We start from the raw sequence: 21871 nt of genomic DNA, 5'->3' as shown, positions 1-21871 counted from the left end.
TTACAAATACAGCGTGACCTCAGTTTGAGGAAACTAACAGAGGGTTCGGAGTATGAAGAGGAACTAAAATATGACTTCAATATAAAAGGGGAACTGAGGCACCTGGATACAAATGAGTCCTTTGTTTTCAGTTATTACAAGAATGGACATGAGTAGAGTCATAAACGCTATGAAGTTCTGGGACATTTTATTACCCAGTATGTTTATGAGCTCCTGGAAAGAGTCTGCATACTGCAGAAGGTTTATATATTCCTACTGACGCTACAGAGGATGAACCAAGAAGTTTCTCTTTCATGAGCAAGAATGCACTAACAAGTTCCTCTAGCCTAATTATCCTTCTTCAAGACCATGGAGTTTTCTGTGCTGGACAGTGGGGGTGTAGGATAATTGTCAGTGAGGGCCTGAGACATGGAACACAAATACCATTCATCAAAATGGCCCTGCAAAGCCACTGGAAAGTGATTGTACTGAACCCCAATGACAACTTCACCGATCTGGACACTGAAAAGGAGAGATTTTCTGCCAGGGAAGAAGCACTTCCTTTTACGCAGCCTGTCTGGTGGATCCCCAAGAGGGGCAGCAGCAGCCCCGAGGAGCATACCATGTATGTATGGGATCATTTCATTGCAAAGAGTGTAGCCAGGAATGTGACCTTCATTGTCCATGGCTATGGTGGGTTGGTGTTTGCTGATCAGCTGGTGCAGAGAAAACATGAGGTGACGAATGAATAAAGTGTACTCTGGCGTTCATCGACTCCACGCACAGCATGCAGCACCAGAGCAGACACGATCCAGAAATACAGGAACGGATACACAAATACTGCTGGGAATGGGTGTCAAACAGTAAACTTCTAAATAAAACTGTGGGCTTTCTCATGAGAATAAGTTGTCCTACTTTCTCTGCTCGAACAGAAAAGTATGGCTTAGCACCCTCCTGCTGCTTACAAGCCATCTTTAAGTACTGGAAGAGCATGCTGAGAGCCAAGACCATGACAGCCTTTAGGAATTCACCTGTTGCAACCAGAAGCAGAACAAGTAAGAAGAGAGGCAATAAATAAAGGTACAACTGGTTTGTTCTTGATAGTGGTCTCTTCCTTTTGTAACTTCCTCTGTACCTTTCCATCACCTAAGAACCTTCATCTCACTGCGGAGCAATTTACAGTTCTAAGTTTGAAACCAGTTTGTTTGGTTTTGAGAAAAAAACACAAAACTTAACTATTAGGAAAGAAATGTATTGTTGAAAGCCTTAAGCCACAATCCTTTTGCTAGCTGTGAAATTTAAAGTTGAATTAAAGATGTTAAGGTACATCAACTCTCAGCAGTATCATTTTCTATAATAAACGTTCTATAGTTATGGCTCTATAATCAGACTAAACTATCAGGAAAACATTTGCTTAAGTGCTTAGCTTCATTAGAAGCCAAATCTGGAATAGAAGAAGCATGTAAACAATCTGTTTCCTCCTTTCTATGTACCGTATATTGTTTAAAGTCTTTCAAGAGCTGGAACATCCACCTTCTTCCTTGAAACATTTACTGTTAAGCTGAATAATGCATCAGGGAAGTATATACTACTACCTTCCCTCCAGTCAGAGTTGGTGTGCCCCAAACACGACACATGAAGGTAAAGTGATTTCCATCTTAAGGCCAACTAAGCCAATGAGAATACTGGACATGTGCTGCTGTAGAAATACAATAGTCTAGCAACCTGTAGTTACCAAACTGATGCAAAGGAATGACATAGCTGTTTCCTCTCAGCTGTTTGACAGAGGTGGGAAACACAATTTATAAATGTACATACTCAAGGCATGCAATGTGTACAAGCAGAAGTTCAAACGATCTTTAAAGTGAATGTAAACAAAAGAGTTATTATTCTTAATTTCCAGTTCAAGCCCATGGGAATCAAAAGTGTTCAATGGCTGCAAAAAAGCATCCTTCAGAAGGCTGACAAAACCTTCTCCTACAAGTGTAGAACATTCCACTCTCAGTCAAAAAAGCCATTAACAGTAATAATGGGTATCAGAGAGATGAGAGCATCAACTTTGTGTTTATATCCATTTCAGATTTCAGTTATCACTCCCTCAGAAGAAACTTCTTTCCTATTAAGCAGCAATGGGTAAAAGTGTAAAATTCTATTGGAAAGGCACATTCAGTTGAATGCTCGTGAGAGCAAGCATAGTTTTTTTTATTTATGTCAGGTTTACTGTTCTTAAATCTGAATGAAAGTGGTACTAAATAGACAAATAACAGAGTGCCTTGGTTCCATGAAGAAGGTTGCACTGGAGATGCCATAGCTGAGGATGCCCACAGCCTGCCTGTTTTGTAGGGGTCAGCACACAACTCAAAGAACAGTCACTTGTGCATGAACATGTAGCTTTATTTATGAGCAAAGCATGAGGTGACAGAATGTCTGTCTTCAGAAGGAGACCAATATGATCCTTCAGGATAAATGCTCAAACTGCCCCACAGTGTCAGAGGAGGAAAAGTGCTCAAAGGAAAAGGGATCTGGAACATCGCCCATTTGTGTAATTCTTATCATCTCCGGTGAACCCATTAAATTCCTTGGTAGAGAAGGTCGTACTTAGGAATGTTATTGGGATCAATGGGACTTCTCACAATGAGCTTTCCCCGCATTGCTCCGCGGTAGATCACTTCAATCAGATCTATAAAGTCTTGCTTTGTTTTGAAGCTTCCTACAAATTTGGTGTGATCTGGAGACCTAAATATAAGCATAAGACAAAGGTAGAATTGTAACATTAAAGTATTCAGAGAAAAAACACCTAAAAACATGAAAAGATGCACATGAAATAAGGGGTTCTGATCTGGTCATTCTGAAAGAATGCACTAACTTTGTAATGGCATAACCAAGTCAGGAATATGCTGTGACCTCCAAAGGTCAAACAGGTGCAGCATCATGTCTAAGACTTTAATGATTTCTTACTGTTTTTTGCAGAGTCAGACATCTTTCTCCTACTTATTGCATCAGAGCATATTTCAAAATACTTCTCTAATTTACATCCTTCTGGCTTCCTACAGAATTCTCAATGCAGATGCTGGTAACAACATGATAGTTTTCAAATGTTACCTTCCCCAGACACAGTAACATAGAGAAAGACTGATAGTTCTTACAGACATTATAGGCAATGGTAGGATGACTTACCCATAATCAACCTTCATGTGTTGTCCATTGAAGAAAAATACAGTAGAGGGAATATAACTGATGTCAAAATACTGGGTGTACACGGGGACGTTGTTCACATCCACCAGGTAAATGACTGCCATTTTACTTAGGTCATGAGCTGTTTTTGCAAGCTGGAAAGAGTGAGAAAGGTGGATGACAATTAGATTGAGACCTGAGGAAAAAAGGGTGGCAAGCTTTATAAAGCCTGTTTCTCTTATGTGTTACCAGCTTAAGCAGGGCTTAGAATATCACATCTTGTCTACCTCAAGCACTTTGCTCAGCCACTACAATAATAACATCAATGCTTACTTTTCAAACCTTTTTATAAATAGAGTAGCACTTCATTCTATATCTGTCACCAAATTTTTCATGACTCCCCATATTAGCCAAAAGCAACATTCTCTTCTCTTTTATGCAACAAGTATACTTGTATAGTTCTCAAAAAAAAAAAAAAAATTGGTCTTACAATATCATCGAGCTGCAGACAAACAGCATCATTATCTCTTCCAAAACGGAGAACCAAAACCTTCTCAGCCACGCTTTTTATTGCCTGATCCACTTCCTTCTTACAGGTCAGTTTGGGCAGCAGAAAACTCATCGCGACAGATCACGGTCTCCACTAAAATCCCCACCTGATAGGGAAAAAACCAACAAAACAACGCACCATCAAACAACAACAACCAGCATGCCAAAAATAAGCGAAACTTCTCTGTGCTATTAAATTTTTTAAAAAGGAAGAAAAAGGCGGGGGCGGAGGGAGGAGAAGAGAGCGAGGGAGGAAGAGAGGCAGAAAGGGAAGCGGGGAGAGAGACATCACAGGTCACCAGGCCGGGCTGACAAAACCCTCAGCCCCAGTGATTGCCTCACGCCCCAGCGCAGCGCGGCGGCGGGGCCAGACGCTGCCCCGCACCAGGGCCGGCGGCAGGACCCACCGGCAGCCCCCTCAGTGCCGGGGGCTTCCCGGGAACGGAATATGGAAGAGTTCGCACCGCCGCCCGCCGCAGGTGCCGCCGTGGGGGCGCAGAGAGCCCGGAACACTGGCGGTGCGGCCGCGGAGCGCCGGGGACGGCCGAGGGGACGTACCGCGCCCGGGCGGGCCCGCCCCGCGCAGGCGCAGCGGCTCCGCGAGGTGAGCGGCGGTGGCGGCGCGGTCGGAGCCGGGACCGGGGCCGGGGCCGGGACCGGGGGTGAGCGCGGCGTGGCTCGGGGTCCGCCCGGCCCCGGCCCGCCCCGCCCCGCCCGAGCGCCGACGGGCGGGAGCGCGGCTGGAGATCGGGCAGGTGCTTCTCGCCACCCGCGGCGCGGTGCTCGGAGGCCGCGGTCCTCGCGGGCCCCGCCGCAGCTGGGGGAGCGGGCGCGCCGGTGTCCCCGGGAGGGCTGTGGAGCACAGCGCGGATGTGTCGGGTGTGACCTGGCGCTCAGCGGCTGGGCTGGTTTAAAAGTTGTTAAGCAGCGTGCATGTGCAGTGCCGCTCCCCTGCAGCCGGCCTCATCAGTGAGGGTGTCTGAAGGGAGTGCCAATAAGATGGATCCAGTCTCTTCCCCGTGGTGCCAAGCCATAGGACAAGAGGCAACGGGCAGAAACTGCTGCACAGAAGTTCCACCTGAACATGAGGAAGAACTTCTTTACTGTGCAGATGACCGTGCACTGAACAGGTTGCCCAGAGAGGCTGTGGAGTCTCCCTCACTGGAGATATTCCAGACCTCTCTGGATACAATCCTGTGCCCTGTGCTCTGGGATGACCCTGCCTGAGCAGGGAGGTTGGACCACATGATCCACTGTGGGCTCTTCCAGCCTTACTTATTATGTGATTCCGTGATTCTGAGTGGGCAGCTGTGCTGGGGAAGTAAGGCAAGTTGTTCAGTCTCTGAAGTATCAGTGAAGAGCCTTTCTGTTACTGAGATGAGTTTCAGTGAAGTCATGCTAAAGAAAAAAAACAAGAAAAATACTTTCAGTGCTACGCATCTAGGTTCTTCAGAGACTAATTCGTGCAGTAGTGGTGTTAGTGTGAATGACACACTGGAAGGTAATTTGGCTCTATCAAAAGCTGTCATCAGGTATTCTGATGGTGTAAATCTGGTGTTCAATATTGACTTAATTGGAGCTCCAGTAATGTAAGTTAATTGAGGACCCAATCCCTTGATTTCTGCATGCTAGACAATGTATTTTTTTGATTATTACTTTTGCCAGTAGGTTTAACGCTTCATTGTAAAATTAGGGATACCTCTATTGTAACACTTACAAATTTTCGCATTGTTGGGTTGCTTGGTTGTTCTTGATACTTTTATCTTAATAACGGTAGAACATGAGAGGTCAGCCACCAATTTGACCAATTACTATATAGTGAAACACATGCCAGGTTATATAACATTTCTAAATAATACACTGCTCCTTCTGTGCCTCTGTATGAGCAGGTACATATTTACAAACCTTAGATTTAACTTCTGGTTCTATATATCACATTATTTTCAGTTTATTAGGAAGATTGTGAATTTTGATTTAAAAATTAGGAACTAATTCTAGTTTTGTCCAAATCGTGTTTCCTCAAGCATTGAAGCTTCACTGATGATTAGTTCAGTAGTGTGCATAGGCCAAGGAAAATACTAAATGTTCTTGGGTGTTTTTCTTTCATATTTAAATACAAATGTGGATAAAATTAATGGGACTGGGGGGGTTTAGGTCATCAGATTTATGTGCAAATGCCAACTTCACAGACAATTTAGCAAAAACAAAAAAAGATGGTCTTTGGTCTTTTTCTGGACGAGTTGTTATTCTTCCATCTCTTCTTTCTTTTTTCACAGGATAGATAAATTACATAAAAATACTTCTGGTTTCCATGCAGCATTTCACTGACTTTGGTTGTGAAGGCTTGTCATATGATACAGATAACTTAAACAGATCTTGGACAATTCTTGGAGGTTGTTTGCCTACATTTTGAATTGCAGTAAGTATAGCTGGTTTAAGCTGTTTTCATTCAGGAAACAGAAAAATTCATAGTGGAAGGAGGAATTTCTAGCATCCTCCAAGAAGTAACCTATTTTCTGTCAGCATTACTAAGAATAAAAATCTGCAAGTGTTTTCTTTGTGATTTCTGACAAGTTTTTTTCCCATCTTATTGGTGTTTTATAGATAAGTGTTGGAACACAGCACGTCTCTAAGTATGCAATCTGCTAACATGCTTCTGAGAAAAACTGTGAGAAGTTCTGTCCTTCCATTTGCTGCACAACATAGGATGCAAAAGGATTTGTTTCCACTCAGTAGAGCTCTCAGTTTATCACTTTGTCTGAAGCAGGACAAGTCATGTGAACCCTCAGAAAAATTAGATTTAGATGAGTGGAAAAAGGTAATGAAATCTGGGTTGCAAGAAGAGGCCAGTGAGACGGTCTCAGAGCCTAAGGAGCTTTCCAGTTTGGCTGCTGCACGTGAGACGTTGGAGATGTGGAGGCTAGCTGGCAGAGCGGTTCCAGAAAATATCTGTGAAGAAGAGCTAAAGACTTTCATGGAGTGCCCTTCTAAGTCAGCCAAAAAGAAGTATTTAAAATATTTGCATCTCAAAGAACTTCAAAAGAAAAATGACAAAAGAAAGATGGATGAGAAAAGGGAAAGGAGGCTGGAAGCACAAAATCAAGCTTCAAAAACGGATGAGACCAAAAAGAGTTCATTTGTATGTGTGTGGTCCAGCACTATGGATAAAGCATACAATTGGAGGGCTGCTCAGTCCATGATCTTTGGCCAACCTCTAGTATTTGACATGTCTTATGAAAAAGAAATGTCTGTCCGAGAAGTCACAAATACAGTGAGACAGATAGTACTGAGTGAGAGCTGCAATCGGAGATCTGTGGACCCGTTCCACATCCACTTCTGTAACTTCAAAGATGATAGCCTCTATCATAGGGAATTTATCAAGCAGTATAGAGAGGCATGGGGCAAGCTGCTTATCACTGTGACGGACCAGTGCTACACAGAAATCTTTCCAAAGGATAAGCTCATCTATCTGACAGCTGATTCTCCCAAAGTGATGAAAACATTTGATCATGATAAGATCTATATTGTTGGGTCAATGGTTGACAGGAGCATAAAAACAGGAGTCTCTTTAGCACGGGCAAAGCGATTAGGATTGGAGACTGCAGCCCTTCCACTGGACGAGTATTTGCTCTGGAGTACTGGTGCCAAAAACCTCACACTGGATCAAATGATGCATATTTTATTAACCTTGAAAGATACTGCTGACTGGAAGAAGGCTCTGGAATTTGTTCCAAAAAGGAAATACTGTGGCTTTGTAAGCAAACCTGTAAAGGAACTGAAGAAAACCTTAGACCTGATCAACATACTAAAACATGGAAAGGGACGGGAAGAAGTACAAAAGCAATTTGCCAAAAGCTACCCCAAGAAGTATAAACTAAAGCAAAAGTAGAGTAATGGGGAGGAGAATGAATTTTTTACATGCAAACTGTGTCCTTTAATGCTCTGGCTTCTCTGTACATCTGGAACTCTGTTCAGCTCTTAATCTCACAACATGTTTTGTTGCTTACATTTGAAATGACCATTGTTAAGAGTTGGGTTTTTAAAATTACTTTAGTAGTCCAGCTGTTAAAATTTATTCACATGTTGAAATTATGTAAGAGAAATGAGATCATCTGTTCTAAAAAAAATAACTCTACACAAAGAATATCAGTGTGTTCAATTGAACTGTGCTGGACAAGGGTGATGATTACTGAATGCAAAGGTTGTTCTTCAGAGCTCACTGCTTTGGAGGCTGTCTAAGTTTTATTCTAAAAGATCGCTAAGATGAAGTAGAAGAGACCTCTCCCATTACTTCCTGAATGCTTTCGTGTGCAGACGAATTGACCTTTGATAGCTGAACTGAAAACAAATGGTTAAAACCTTGCATGAGTTTGGGGAGCTGCACCATGTATTTCTGGGTGTTCTGTCTGGCAGAAATCAAGTCCCTGTTTGGAAGGAATAAGGCAAATTTCTTGACTGTGCTAAAAAAATAATCTTACATACTTTTGTGTAAGACTTTTATCCCAGAGTGCCTGTGTTTTCAGGCCATGTAATGTAGATTTCCCAAAGTGCTGGAACTTCTGAGATGGTAAACAGTCCTATTAGTAAATACTTAGAGGAGCAGAGAGCCTTTTTTCTCACAACTCAGAATACACTGATGTCTCTGAAAGTCTGTGTTCAGGCTGCAGAGCTGCCATGGGCGTATTGTTAAATACAGTTCTGCTGTCTTGTCTGTAGGACAAGAAGGGCTTTCCCTATGGGTGATGCTTAAAGTCAGTGATGGCAGATGATGAGTTGGGTCCTAAAAATTCAAAGACTAGGAGCAGGGAGTATAATTTCACACAGGTGTACCAGGAGTTGGTGGTGACCCACTCCCTGGTGACCTCTTCCTACATGCTGTTGCAAGGTGGGGGTTGGAAGGCAGAAGATTCACTACCCCAATACTGCTCTTCACTGTCTGTTGTGAGGTGCAGGGGCCTCCGGGCATGGATAACCTCTGGTAGAGGGAAAGACCTGGTTCCTCTCAGTTGTGTGTGGTTGGGAAGTACACAAAGCTTTACCCTAGGGTGGTGTTTCAGGTGATGCTTGAGAGCTGCCTGGGAAGCCCTGAAGTGCAAGGACTGGCTGTGTGAGTGTGTGTACCTCAGGCAGACTCTTTTTCCTCAGGGGAGGAAGAGACAACAGTGGAACTACATGCTGCTGAGTGTCATAGAACCATGGAGTGGGTTGGGCTGGAAGGGGTCTTATCTAGTTCCAACCATCTGCTGTGGGCTGGGTACCACGTCCCTTCTGTCATTTGCTGTTCCTCCATACAAACAGCCTCTTCTGATTTGCAGACTGGCTTGCACACTGGGGCGGGGGAAGGTGGTGTCACTGCTCACTTGAACTCGTGTTACAGAATCACAGATTGGGTGAGGTTGGAAGGGACCTCAGCGCGTCACCTCTCCCACCTCCCGACTAAAACAGGGTCATGGCACAGGATTGCATCCGGATGGTTCTTGAATATCTCCAGTGAGGGAGACTCCAAAGCCTCTCTGGGCAACCTGTTCCAGTGCTCGGTCACTGCACAGTAAAGTTCTTCCTCCTGTTCAGGTGGAACTTCCTGTGCATCAGTTTCTACCCATCGCCTCTTGTCCCATTGCTTGGCACCACGGAGAAGGGCCTGGATCCATCTTCTTGGCGCACTCGCTCCACACACTTTAGATATCTATACACACCGAGGAGGTAATGAGGTAATGATATTTGTGAATCACGGAAGGTTAAACGGAATCGCTAAACCACGCGCCCTGAGGAGGGCGCGGCAGCGGACGTGGTTCCTCCGCAGCCCCGTGATGCAGCGGCTCAGTGTGCGATGCCGGGGGTGACTCCGAGACCCCGCTTTCCGAAGGGAAGGGGAGCCGTGCCCACGTGCGGAGCTGTTCCCGCCCCGCATCGCCGCGCGCCGCAGGGGCGGGGCCGGGCGGCCGCCAGCGGGGCCTCGCGGGGGCGGGCCCGAGGCACGCGCGTGCGCGGCGCGTGAGGCGGCGGAGGCGGGGGAAAATGGCGGACGGCAGAGCCGAGGGGGAGAAGGCGAAGCGGCCGCAGCCCGCAGGAGGTGAACATGTAGCGCCTCTCGCCGGGGAGCTGTGGGGTGGGAACGGGGTCCGGGCTGGTCCAGCGGGGGTGGGGGGGTCTAGGTGTGCCTCACCCGGCCGTGAGTTGCCCGGGCTGGGCCGTGCGGTGCCCGGCCCTGCGGGGAGAGGGGGTGGCCCGGGCCTGAGGGGGCTGCGCCGGAGGAGAGGCCGAGTTGGGCCTGCTGTCCTCAGCTTTACAGGCGCTTTTGTAAAATTACACCAGCTTCTCCTTGTTGGCGCAAATGCGCTATTTCTCTCCTTTAAAAATACACGGAATACTTAGACCGTGTTTTGAGAGAAATATGACTGTTGCTGTCTGCAAGGATGAAGACAGAGCCTTAAAGATTAACTTTCAACAGTTATGGTATAAGTTATTTATAAATGGGTACAGTGAATATTCTTTAATTGCTGTTTTAAGCATTTGGGGGTTTTTTGCTTTGCAGCAATCTGTAAGTTTGCTGTTTGATCTTACAGTATTTATATTATGACTGGATATTCCTGTCATTTCTGCACTGTGTGGTTCGAAGATTTTAATTGGATGTTTCTTTTCTTCTTTCTTCCCTTAACTTAAACTTGAAAGGACAGTGTCTTTTCAAAGATAAAGCTTTTCTTTCCTGGTGTGTTTCTTTTTTTGTTTTAGTTAGGTTTTGATGTGGTTTTTGGTGTTTTTTTGGTTTTTTTTTTGGTTTTTTTTTTGTTTGTGGGTTTTTTTTTGTTTTTGTTTTTGTTTGTTTTTTTTTCAATGTATCTGTAAGGGAAAGGGCACTTCTTAGATCTGTTGAAAAATTAAATCAGGAAACCAATCAGGATAGCCTCAACAGTGAATGTTATTTCTGATAATTGCTGACATTTGAACAGTTTTACTTGATTTTAGGTAGTTCCTTGACTCTTGGTTCTCTGTTGGGCTTTGGTGGCGTTTTGGTTTTCATTTTTTGGTGATGGTATTGGGTTTTTTTGTATTGGTTATACAGTAACTGGACAGCATCAGTACATCAGAAATTCACACTGTCTTGTGTACTCTTTGGTGTGCTGAAACATGATCTGAGTGAGTTAAGGAGTGTTGGTTGGCCCTAAGGATGAATAGTTGTTCCCTGATGATTTTTGAAGGCAATTTGCAGTCTTTAGTTTTTGCCAAGATAGTGGGGTTTATCTTAAAATTAACTTAGTTGTGACTGGTTTGTTCCCACATGTCCCAGTGGTCACACTCCCAGGGACAACAGATCCTGAAATGCTGTGCAGCTGGAACTGTCAGTCTTGTCACTTCAGCCACCTGGACAGGGGAAGTTGTCCACTCGTGTGGTTTGTTGATACACACGAGTGAAGCCACTGTGAAGTAGGACAACTTTTTATTTCTGTAATCCATGAAAAGGACACTAGCTAGTCTAGTTTGGAAATAGGTGCTTTCTGTAGGTGAAGTGTGACCACCAGGAAATAATAAAGAAGTCTTCATATCTTGGAATATATTTACGGACTGGCATGGGAGATAGTAGAGACCTGTTTAATAGTTAATAAAAATGTCTGCATTTTTGTTTCTTGCAGAAATTAAACAGCACAATGGCTCCTTCCCCACCTTCCCCAATTGTCCAGTGCCCCTTACAGCTCTCTCATCAAGTAAGAGTGTTTCTTTCAGCAGTCTGGAGTTCATCCCATGGCGAGCCCAGTAGAAATAGCACTCAGAATGCAGTGCTGATAGGAACTAATTCTGAGAGAGATGCTCTTTAAGATTTGGTGAGAAAACAGATATGGGTAGATTGTATTAGGCTTCACCTTGTGCTCAGCAGTATTTGAGAATTTGCACTTAAAAGAAGCAAGCTGTAGTGTCCTAACCTTCAAGCTAGCCCTAGTTTAGGAACCCAGACTGGTTCCTTGTGTCCTGAATTTTGGGCTGCTATGGGTTTTGTATGTTATGAATAAGAAGACTTAGCTCTATGGTTCCAGCACTTTTAATGCCAGTGAGTCTTCTACCTACCCTTGAATCACAGTCTCTAGTGTACCTAGGCTGGACTTGGAATATTTTATTTAATGTGATTTCATGGACTAGCTGTAAGGATGTTCTCATAGTCTCTGCAGATTGCTTTTTGGTAAACTGTGCTAAGACCACTACCAGTACCCAAGGTCACTTGTGTAAATTTTGATTGTTTCTCTTTCCTCCTTTGTTTTTCATTTTTATATCTATGTTTTCTGGATCAAATTTGCAGTACCATTTTTTAAATATGATGAAACTGATTAAAGTTACAGGTTTTTTTGTGATCTGCCATATTTCTGAAGGTGAATGATAAATTCATTTTGGTTTCAATCACGTACTATCTTGATGCCTGGAAGAGTGGGGTAGAAGTGGTATATTCTGCTGCTTATGATTTGGGAAATAGCAGACAAACATATATATATAGATTGAGTCCCTAGTTTTTCTCTTTCCTGATATTGTTTGCTTCTTTTTTTTTTCTCAGAGCTACAATCTTGTTGACCCCCAGTTCAGACTTTCTTCTCTCCCATTACTTCATCTTGCGTAGTAGTTTTTTGCACTAGCAGTGCAAAGAACTTTATTCCCTGATGGTCTGAATTTGCTGTGCATGGAAGGTGCTGTTCTCCACTTGATGTGATGAGGAACTTGTGCTAGCTCCAGTTGTTTTAAACTGCTACTGAGAGCACTTCCCTGTCCATTCCCTAATGTGTCGGTTTTCCCCCCTTCTGCTACTGCAGTGGTTTGCTTATTGCAGCAGCAGGGAAGCGTCTTTTTGCTGAAGCATTTACTCTGTTCAGTGTGAGTTTTCCAAGGACACCTTTGTCTCTTGGTGTAGCTGAAGAAACTGATTTTATAGGAATGAAAATGTTACTTGAATGTTTTTTCTCTGTGGATCACTGTTCAGCTGCTCTGTTTTCCATGACTATACAAAAGCAGAAAAGATGAAATCTATATATATGTTTTTTTAGTGCTGATTCCTTCCTCAAGCAGAGCTTGGCAGATTTATTACAGATGAGATGCGGACAAGCAGTGACTTGAAACATGATTGAGACAGCTGGCCTCACTGTAGTCACTCCCATGATTTTAGAGTTGTGCCAGACAAGCCTAGAGACTGGCATGGACATGATTTTGTAGGAATTTAGTAGAATTAATTTTAACTTAGATTATCTACTCTAGATTTGGAATTGGGATTCCAATTATGAAAGCTTATCTGTGGCAACTTAAAAACTTAAAAAGATTTAGTCATCTACATTTAATTTACTACATGAACTTTGACTTCCATACTAAATAAAGAGATGATGCTTCAAGATTGTTTTCCTGGCTCATACAAGAAGTTCTTTACAAGTAGTGGAGTGCTTGCAGTTTCTTCTTCTCTTTGTGTTTTGCTGTCCACTAAATATACGTTGGTGGAAACTGCTGTCACTAAAAACATCTTACCTATTGCACCCAAAGTATAATGCTTTTTGAGGTTGCTGCTCCCATCAATCTGCTCAGTAAAAGTAGCTCATCTTGGTAAGTTGTTTCGACTTCACCAGGACCTGAAGAAGAGGCAGAAAAACCTGTGAAAACTAAGACTGTTTCTTCCAGTAATGGAGGAGAAAGTTCGAGTCGCAGCGCAGAGAAACGGGCAGCTAATGAAGAAGCTGAAGACTTCACCACAAAGCCTGCTCCTGCCAAAATGTCCAAGTTTGGATTTTCCATAGGCAGTCAGACAACAAAGAAGGCATCTGCAATATCCATCAAACTGGGAGCAAATGTAAGTTTACTGAGGACTTTTCATGTTAGGGAATCTTAGGGAAAAGGGAAATACTTTGGGGAGGCTTCCTTGCAGAAGGAAACCTTGAATCCCATGAGGGTAACGTGGGTAAAGTTTAAGCAGACATTGCAGGGCCAGCTAGTCATGCATGTGTAAGTACTTCAAGGTGATTAATAACAGGTCAGTAGTCTCAAGAAGCATAAGACTTGATTGAAATGAACTGTAGATCTTTAAACATACAGAATGATTTTGTAATGAGATTTGGTAAGTCTGCAGTAATTTCCTGAGGGAAATGAGCAGACTTGTTAAGCTATTCAGGCTACTTTGAAATGAGTGCTGGAAGCTTCATTGCATAGGAGCTTAAAGCTGGAAGAAAGCATCTAGATGGCTTAATAGGTTGTCTTCCATGCCAAAGATCTTATTTTAGCATGAGGAATTGCAGTGTATTTCCATGTCTTTGCCTGTTCTTTGCAAGGTCACTGTGATTTACTTGTGTTACATGCAAGAGATGAGGCTTCGTTACAAAGGTTTCTAAGAATTCTGATCTCCTTGATTGTCCAGCACAAGGTATCCTTGTGCTTGTTTCCATGTGAATCTGATGGCTCTCCGAGTCCTCTGCTGGCTTGGCCAAGGGCAAGCCAGGGGCTGCCTCTCTATTTAATACAGTTCATTTACATTTGCCACGTATCACTGTGATGGATACATTCTGAATAGCTGTCTGCACTAAATTCAAACTCTAATCGTGAAAGCCTTGCACCCGCAATGCCAGCATTTTAGAGATCTCTCTTATTTTAAGATGGGAGATGTGGGCTGGCAGCATTCTAGGATATAAATGCAATCAGGGCAGCTCAGACTTTGGAAAAATAGACAAGGCTGATGTCTCTGAGCTTCTAGCATTCTTCAGTTTCTCATGTCCAAAGTGGCAATAAATTTGGCACAGGATTTCTGGTTCACTGAATTTAATGGGTGACTGACAGTGCACCAGATGGGACAGTGCTGAAACTTGCCCTGTTTCTTTTCAGTCATTTTTATTCCCCTAGTACGTTACCCATTCCTTGGGTGCAGATGCTTTAAAAATGGTATTTATGTGTTGTACAGTATTGGTGAAGAACAGCTGTAGGCAGTTGCGTAAGGGCTCTGCTGCAGTACCAGCTTCTGGGAGTGTGTATTAAAGAATTGCCAGTAAAGGCAAAATGGGGAAAGCACTGTACAGGATTGATTTAGTACTATAGTAGCAAACTGTTACTAGTAACTTGTTTTTTCTCAGTGGTGTTGAAGTAGCTTTTGGTGCCACTGTTGTATTACATGGAACAGTTGTGAGTTTGACAGCTTCCTACACTTTAGATAGAGGAATAAAAAATTGGAAATAAAAAACATACTCTTTAAAGGAACTTTATATTAATTGGACTGTGTGATACACACTGGTAGTAGTTTAAAAGCATTGAATTGTTTTAAGCCAGAAAGCTGTCACGTTGTTAAAATAGAAGAAAATAAATATATTCGTTTTTTCTGACATTGATGGATAAGAATATCCCAAAAGAATAATGGAAATAGTGACGCAGTAAAATTTTGAGCTACCACAAGTTATTCAGGTTCTGTTTTAATTGTTCATGTCATGCACCAGTGGCTGAGTACCCCTGCAGTGTGCTAGAAAGTTAAGACCTGCATGTGGGGAGCTGTAATATGAGAGGGTTCAGCTTGCTGCTCAGAGTGATCACACATAAATGAGCAGTCATTTTCGTTTTTCATTAGAGAATCCTTTATGTGCTTGATTTAGACCAAAATGTTTCCCCCTGCTTGCCCATTTCAGTGAAGATGTTTGACTTGACTTAATTTTACCAAAATGCTTAAAAAGCCAAGGGTAGTTTTTTTGAGTTAGTAGACTTACTTTACTTGTGAATTTTATCTTTTTCAGAAGCCTAAAGAGCCTGTTCCAACCCTGGCTCCAAAAACCCTTTCTGTAGCAGCAGCATTCAATGAAGATGAAGATGTGAGTAATAAACCAGTGACAAACACAAAATACCATTGGTGTGGTAGGCAGAGAGTGGGTTATTTATGGTTCTTTACATAACTGTCAGGAATTTTCAACCTAGAAGCATCTCTTGATTCTGATTAAGAATGTACAATTTCATAGCTTTGTGTTGGTTCAAGAAATCATTAAAATGTTGGTAACTTCTCCGTGAAAATAAGATGCACAGCATAATTTGAATTAATAGTTGCTTTCTCTAGGCTTGATTAAGGGGAGGCAAAGGAAACTTGTGCTTCTGGTTTGCTAAATATTTTGTTACCATTTTACTGCTCCTTTTTACATAGAGGCGAACAAAGGAATTTGTATTTTGTTCTATAACCTTGTAGGACCTCCACTGTGTCCAAAGTCACTTTGCTGTCCTGTAGGGCTGTAGTCTGGCCTTTATCTTGTCAGGCATTTGAAGTGTTCAAAAGCTAGTGCCCAGCCCTGCTCTGACCTCCTTTGTCCCTGCAGAGCGAACCAGAGGAGATGCCCCCAGAAGCAAAGATGCGCATGAAGAACATCGGAAGGTAGGGCAGCTTTGAACTGGGCTTTGGGGAAGGGTGAGCGTGTGAAGTACCTCCCCAGCTCAGGGCAGGTCTTGCAGATGGCTTAAGAATACGAGGAGAAAGTGATGCCTGGGGTGGCCACCTAAAACACAGAGGCTAGACAAGAATAAGAGAACAAAAGGAGGTATTTTTTGAAGGCCTTCAAAGGTACACCCTGGGCAGGCCAAAGACTCCACCCAAGATGGACTCTGGGTCACGGGTTCTTCACACTTTTATAAGTTTGGTCCATTTGCATATCAGGGTTAATTCTCCAATTATAACTTCAGTTCATTATGTAATTACCCCAAGTGGGTTCCCCTCTTTAGAGGCTTTTAGTTTACACATTTTAGGGCCTGGTGTCCTTGAGGTGGAAACCTAGAGAGTCTTGTTATGTCCAACCAGCATGAGAGAACAGCAGCTAACAGGCCACAAGGAACTTCAGAGTTACACACCAGGCAGTACAGGATTTGAAAAATAGAAAAGTTAAAACCTAAGGCATCAATAGAAGAGGTTAAAGAAGCATTTCTCCAGAAACAGGATTTTCAAATGTTTCATCTACAGGTTAAAAGTAGTACATTTGCATTTGAACTTTGAATCATGCTTGCCTTTTTTTGAGGAAGAAATTGAGTCTGCATTAAACAGAAGCTCTTTTTTTTTTCTTGTAAAGGTAATAGGTAGGAATTCTGCTTGTCTCTACTTTGTATTTTTCTAGTTTTCAGTTTTATAAATTGCCTTGAAGTAGGTAGTCTGGTCACGTTTTTAAACTCATGTGCAAGGGGAAAATGAGAATCATCTTTCAGAAAGACAAAGAATTCTTTATTTTATAATAAATTATGTAATTCTTCTGCTTGCCACAGATGTGAGAGGGTAGAAGACCAGTCCTAAAATAAGTAGGGACCTTTTCAGAGGAGGCTTCACTTAAACTGGGGATGAATTTTGAAAATTTGTATTTTAGAAATGTTTATTATGATAGACTGCTTTTAAAGTCAGTCACTCTGGAAGTTCTCTAGTTTGGTGGTTTTTCGTTTTTCTCCAGTAGCAAATTTGGATCCTCAGTTTCTTAATCCTTGCAACAAATTCTTCGCAGCTGGCAGCAGTTACTGCCACTGCCACCTCCCCTCCTGCCCCAGCTCTGTTTTGGTGTACTGTGGAGAGATCAGGTCTGTGGCCAGCTTACATTTGCTAATAGTGAGGGCTCCTGATGTAACAGAAGGAAATGTGTGGTAGTTTCTGGGGCAGATTTGGCTTGTAATTGGCATTCTCAGTGTCACATGGCACAGACTACTGTAGGTGAGCTGACTTTCTCAACTGCTCTTGTTTTACTTCTCACAGGGATACACCAACCTCAGCAGGACCAAATTCCTTCAATAAAGGAAAGCATGGATTTTCTGACAACCAGAAGCTATGGGAACGAAATATAAAATCTCATCTTGGAAACGTCCATGACCAAGAAAATAACTAAATGATGTGGATTACAAGTTGGGTGTTTGGGGGGAGGGGAGGGTGTAACATTAAAGGAACAGTTTCCTTTTTTAAGAATGGTATGAGACTATCTTTGGAGCCACTTTTTTAAGATTTTGAGTGGTACACTAATAAATGAGTTTGAAATTAGAGGTAATTTATGTTTTGTATACAGATTTCAAGGCATTTGCTAATTTTGTAGTTCATGTGATTAGTTTCAAAAGGTTACAGATAATAAAGAAATTGGAGTGGTACCTTTTTAAGATAATTTTTTTTTTGTCAGTGATTAAATAAGGTGGATGAAAAAGGTTACTGTCTCTTTAATAAGGTCAAAATTGAATGCTCTTGCATTCTCACTTCTGGCTCCCTCTTCATAACAGGAGAAACAGTTGACTCCTAGGAGTGAGCATTGTCTTGTGCTAGAGGGGTTACTGGACTATTAATTTGAGTATAATCTTACACAGGAAAAAATAAGAACCTGTATTTTTTTCTCCCTGCAGTCCCCTTTTGTTAAGTCTCTGCAAACTAGGAATTACGTTGCTCTGAGTGGCTCTGGTAACTTAGCTCTGATTTTGTTTAAAATTTCATGTAGGATGTGTAACCTTCAGTGGCCTGTTCTGTCCTAAGGAAATGGGCCTTGTCTGTATATTAGATACAGTCTGTAAAGAATATTCACTACAAAGGTAAATCAGTATTTTCAGTGTGCTCCTTTTAAATCATTAGCCTTGAGTAGTGCTTGTTAGCATTTCCTAGTGGTACACAAAAGCCACCACCAAAAATACAAGCTAATGTACATTAAGCTTCACCTTTGGTTGAATATTTTTCTTTACGATGCCTAGAAGGAATAAAAGCCACACCAAAAATTGGTAACTCACTGCTTAGTATGAAAAATCTAAGATGCACTTTCCCTGTCTTGCCATTTAAGACAAAATGCCTTGATACCTGTGACCTCAGTGGACACTATCAGGTCAAAGAATGCTGTATCTGCAGTCCTGATGTTTCTAACAAGTGTCAGCTTCAGAAATAAAACTTGACCTTTTCCTGCCTGTCTTCCTTTTGCAGTGATTTTCAGCAGTGACATAAATCTGGTCAGTTTATTTCTTAGCTTTCATACTGCAGAACAGTGCTGTAAGATTTCAGTGCTAGTAGTGACCATCTAAATTTCACTCTAATTTAGATTGCATATTTGTAAAACATTTTACTAACAGAACAGGTAAAATAGAACATTATCAACAGCAACACCACCACCTGTCCCAAGAGCAACACCTCCCCCTACCCCAAACAAACATAAGGTTCTTTTTAAACTCAAATACCTGATAGTGTCAACCACTAAATTAATTTCTGGGAACTGGTTGTAGAATTCAATACATTAATTGCTTTCATCCTGCCTCTAAAAGCGTCTTCTTGCTAAAGTTGAACTTGCAAGTACAGAAAGGAAAGTGCATCTTGTAATGTATTTTTTTATTATTATGATTATTATTATGATGATGATTATTATTATTATTTTAGGAAAGCTCTGACCACTTAGACTTTTGAGTTTGTAAGTTCTAAAAATATTTTTTTGTATTTTTGTATTGTATGTGTAATCTTTTTTCTTTGAAGTCTGATGCAGTTGAATACCTGTAATTGTTTTCTTTTAAAAGCCTTGTTACAAACTTAACATAAAAATGTATACATTATTTTTTTTCCATAGCAGAAATATTTGGTTTATTTAAAACAAAACACACTTTCAAAACTGACTTTCAGGACTTCCAAAAGCAATTTGGGCATTACTGGAACTAGGCAAGACAAACTTTTCACTTATTTTCATCACATGTGGTTATGTTTGTCTGAATAAATCCCTTTAAGATAGTGGTAATTCATACTGAATAGCTATTTTCTCGTGCTCCTCAGTAGGTGGTTCATACTATATTAGTCACTTGTATAGGAACAAAGAAAAACAGAACTTCAAATAAGAGAATGACTTGGAAATTTATTCCTTGTTTTAGTTAACCTTAACCTACCACCACTGTCTTCCGCATCTTTGACTCAAGTAGCTATTCATACCCAGAATTTCCTTGTACTTCAAAATCATTTAGGAAATTGCTAGGCAGAAGAGCAGACATGCTATGGAATGCCTTCCATGCAACTGAGAGAGGAAAAGTTATATTTATCTTCTTACTTCCACGGTCAATAAATAGTCCTAGACCTTGTGAGAGACTGCAGAAACTTCTAAATCTCAGCTGAAGGTGAGCAGTGATCCTGCCTCACCCAATGTAAGTGTTCTCTTCCTTCTTCATGGAAGGAAATCCATCAGGATGGCCTCAGGACTGAGTGCCAAACAAGCTGGGTTTTGTTGCTCCGAGGTGTCTGCTGGTGTTTAATGTCTGACGCTTGCAGGACAAACTGACTGACCTGAACAATAGCATCATGGCAAATGTTAGCTGGGACTAACTTGAAGCTGTAGGCTCTGGTTAGAGTAGTCATGGTTTTTGCATGCAGAGCCTTTTTGTTTGTTTGTTTGTTCTTGGTGTGATTTTTTTTTTTGTTGGTTGGTTTGGCTTTTTTTTTCAAAGGATGTTCAAGAATCCTGAAACTCATGATAAACTATGTGATTTAGGTATGTTGAAGTGCTTCCAGGAGGTATTTTGAGACCTTGAACTGCTTAGTACAGCAAGATGTGTGTGCCTGTCAGTGGTTTAAATGCCAGTTTGTGTAGTTTTTTCCCAGGGAGCTCATGCTTGCTTAGCAGGAATTGGCACCTGAGCAGCCTGCAGAACACTGGTGACGTAAGGTGAAGATGTGAGTAGTTACCCAGTAACCTTCGCTGTGCTACCCTGCAGCTGGGCTCTTCTGAGCCTGCTGCCTTGTAAATGGATCCAAACTCATCTAACTGTATTAAAATAATAAAAAAGCCTAACAACCCCCCCCCCCCAAAAAAAAGGAAACAAAAGGCAAGAAGCCCCCCTCCTCCCCCCCCAAAAACCCAAAACAAAACAGTCCCACCAAACAGTGTGGTGAACTACTGGTGGCAGTGTTTCAGGCAGTGCTGGGTGTAGCCCCTTACCTAATTTCATTCCTTTAGAGTATGGGAGGTGCATCATCCAGATTCTCAGAATGAAGATTTTTATCAGCAGGAAGGAGTCCCCAGCCTGTCTCTAAGGTAACTGAGGGGTGCTGTTTCACAGCTTGTGCCGTATCTGACATGACCCAATCACGGTATTCATTGAACTTTGGCAAAGCCAACTGTGGTCCTCCCGGCAGCCCCATGGCAGCAGCCACAGCTGCCGTCAGGCCCGCTGAGCTTCATCTCCACGGCTGCCAGGTTTGCAGAGCAGCCCTTTGTCAGAACTCACAGGGCTCTGCTGAGTTCTGTGTGCTGCAGTGGCTTTACCAAAGCTGGCTTTCCAAAGAGACTTGGGAGGAGAAGTCAGCTTTTGAGAAAATGGCAACTTCTGGTTCCTGAGGGGGCAAACGGGTTTTAAACTATTGGAATTCACTGGTGTCACTAGAACTCTTTCTGGGCTGCTGTAAGATAAGATAAATCTGTTTGGAGAAGCAGCAGAGTTTCAAGAAGGTTTATTGTTTGTGTAGTTGGTAGCCTTAAAGGGTGTTCTGCAAAGAGGTTGGGGTTTTTTGAATTCCTTATAAAACTACAAGCTGAGGAATGCTGAGTAGTTCTGCCCTTAGGCTACAAAAGGGAAGGTTATGTTCTAAACTCACCAGAATTGGTTGTCTTGTGTCTCTGGCATGAGACACTAGAACACCGTAAATATTGGACAATTAACGAATTGGTTGCTTTATCCTGTTAACACATCCCTTATTTCTTCTGGTTTCATTAGCAAAAAGATCTCCTATTGTTGTCTAATTTTGAAATATTGGCATTTTATGTAGTGCTTAGGAAAGCTGTTCATGTCTAATAATGTGGAGCCGTTGCCTGGGGGTAGGTGTGTAGTTATCCATGGACTCAAAAGCACAGAACATCAGCTGTTACACTTGAACTCTGGACACAGCATGTTCAATTCATGTTTGCCAGTTCACATTTAGTAATCTGCAGTGGTGGGAGCCCAAGATTTACTGCCCAAACCTTTGAACTCTGCAGCTTTTTGAGGTCTGGACACTCCAATGCCAGCTGCCCCTCAGGCTGGGTAAGGAGGAGGGAGGAGTGGCAGCGACGTCATGGCTGGTAATCAGAGCATGAACTTCCTGCTGCAGTGGCATGGAGCAACATCTGGAAAACCTCTGCTTGGCGTGTGGCTCAGTTCTTAAATTTGTTTCTTGGGACTGGATCTCCTGATGAGATGGATACACAGAAAGTGTTTATGGTAGCAAGAGCTCCACTGAAACGTGAAATTATGAGTC

The 21871-nt window shown here is 42.3% G+C and overlaps 4 protein-coding genes across 5 annotated transcripts; 3 read left to right on the top strand and 1 right to left on the bottom strand.

Moving 5' to 3' along the window:
- On the top strand, positions 1 to 1307 carry LOC116436821 (putative protein FAM172B; the record flags this gene model as incomplete). The annotated part of the gene is given in 2 exon segments (XM_032094231.1): positions 1 to 243; positions 246 to 1307. Coding segments are annotated over 2 exon segments (729 nt in total), but the record flags the coding sequence as incomplete, so codon positions are not given.
- A 1045-nt stretch (positions 1308 to 2352) lies between these two features.
- On the bottom strand, positions 2353 to 4220 carry TXNL4B (thioredoxin like 4B). The gene is made up of 4 exons (XM_032098387.1): positions 4110 to 4220; positions 3644 to 3809; positions 3157 to 3308; positions 2353 to 2715 (listed from the first exon to the last, which is right to left on the bottom strand). The coding sequence occupies exons 2-4, from the start codon at positions 3773 to 3775 to the stop codon at positions 2550 to 2552; spliced, it is 450 nt and encodes a 149-aa protein (XP_031954278.1). The 5' UTR covers positions 3776 to 3809; positions 4110 to 4220; the 3' UTR covers positions 2353 to 2549.
- Positions 4221 to 4249: 29 nt separating this feature from the next.
- Positions 4250 to 8065, top strand: TRMT10C (tRNA methyltransferase 10C, mitochondrial RNase P subunit). 2 transcript variants are annotated; one of them, XM_032098385.1, is made up of 3 exons: positions 4250 to 4306; positions 5979 to 6121; positions 6307 to 8065. In XM_032098385.1, exon 3 carries the CDS (start codon positions 6338 to 6340, stop codon positions 7589 to 7591), a length of 1254 nt encoding a protein of 417 aa, XP_031954276.1. In that variant the 5' UTR covers positions 4250 to 4306; positions 5979 to 6121; positions 6307 to 6337; the 3' UTR covers positions 7592 to 8065. The 2 variants fall into 2 exon arrangements, with proteins under 2 accessions (XP_031954276.1, XP_031954275.1); XM_032098384.1 differs by lacking the exon at positions 4250 to 4306 and adding an exon at positions 4372 to 4457.
- Positions 8066 to 9676: 1611 nt separating this feature from the next.
- PCNP (PEST proteolytic signal containing nuclear protein) lies at positions 9677 to 20441 on the top strand. The gene is made up of 5 exons (XM_032098386.1): positions 9677 to 9775; positions 13293 to 13513; positions 15429 to 15503; positions 15996 to 16051; positions 17402 to 20441. The coding sequence occupies exons 1-5, from the start codon at positions 9721 to 9723 to the stop codon at positions 17529 to 17531; spliced, it is 537 nt and encodes a 178-aa protein (XP_031954277.1). The 5' UTR covers positions 9677 to 9720; the 3' UTR covers positions 17532 to 20441.
- The last annotated feature ends 1430 nt before the right edge of the window (positions 20442 to 21871 follow it).

The sequence above is a fragment of the Corvus moneduloides genome, chromosome 2, assembly GCF_009650955.1.
Source record: "Corvus moneduloides isolate bCorMon1 chromosome 2, bCorMon1.pri, whole genome shotgun sequence".
Taxonomy (NCBI): Eukaryota; Metazoa; Chordata; class Aves; order Passeriformes; family Corvidae; genus Corvus; species Corvus moneduloides.
Note: the sequence above shows the minus strand (reverse complement) of the source record. Positions and strands in the feature narration are given on the sequence as shown.

Coding starts and splice junctions, on each gene's coding strand:
- TXNL4B (XM_032098387.1), bottom strand. CDS start 3,775: ATGAGTTTTCTGCTGCCCAAACTGACCTGTAAGAAGGAAGTGGATCAG. Junction 3,309..3,643: donor GTCTGCAGCTCGATGATATT/GTAAGACCAATT, acceptor CACTCTTTCCAG/CTTGCAAAAACAGCTCATGA. Junction 2,716..3,156: donor CACATGAAGGTTGATTATGG/GTAAGTCATCCT, acceptor GCTTATATTTAG/GTCTCCAGATCACACCAAAT.
- TRMT10C (XM_032098385.1), top strand. CDS start 6,338: ATGCAATCTGCTAACATGCTTCTGAGAAAAACTGTGAGAAGTTCTGTC.
- PCNP (XM_032098386.1), top strand. CDS start 9,721: ATGGCGGACGGCAGAGCCGAGGGGGAGAAGGCGAAGCGGCCGCAGCCC. Junction 13,514..15,428: donor CCATCAAACTGGGAGCAAAT/GTAAGTTTACTG, acceptor TATCTTTTTCAG/AAGCCTAAAGAGCCTGTTCC. Junction 15,504..15,995: donor CATTCAATGAAGATGAAGAT/GTGAGTAATAAA, acceptor TTGTCCCTGCAG/AGCGAACCAGAGGAGATGCC.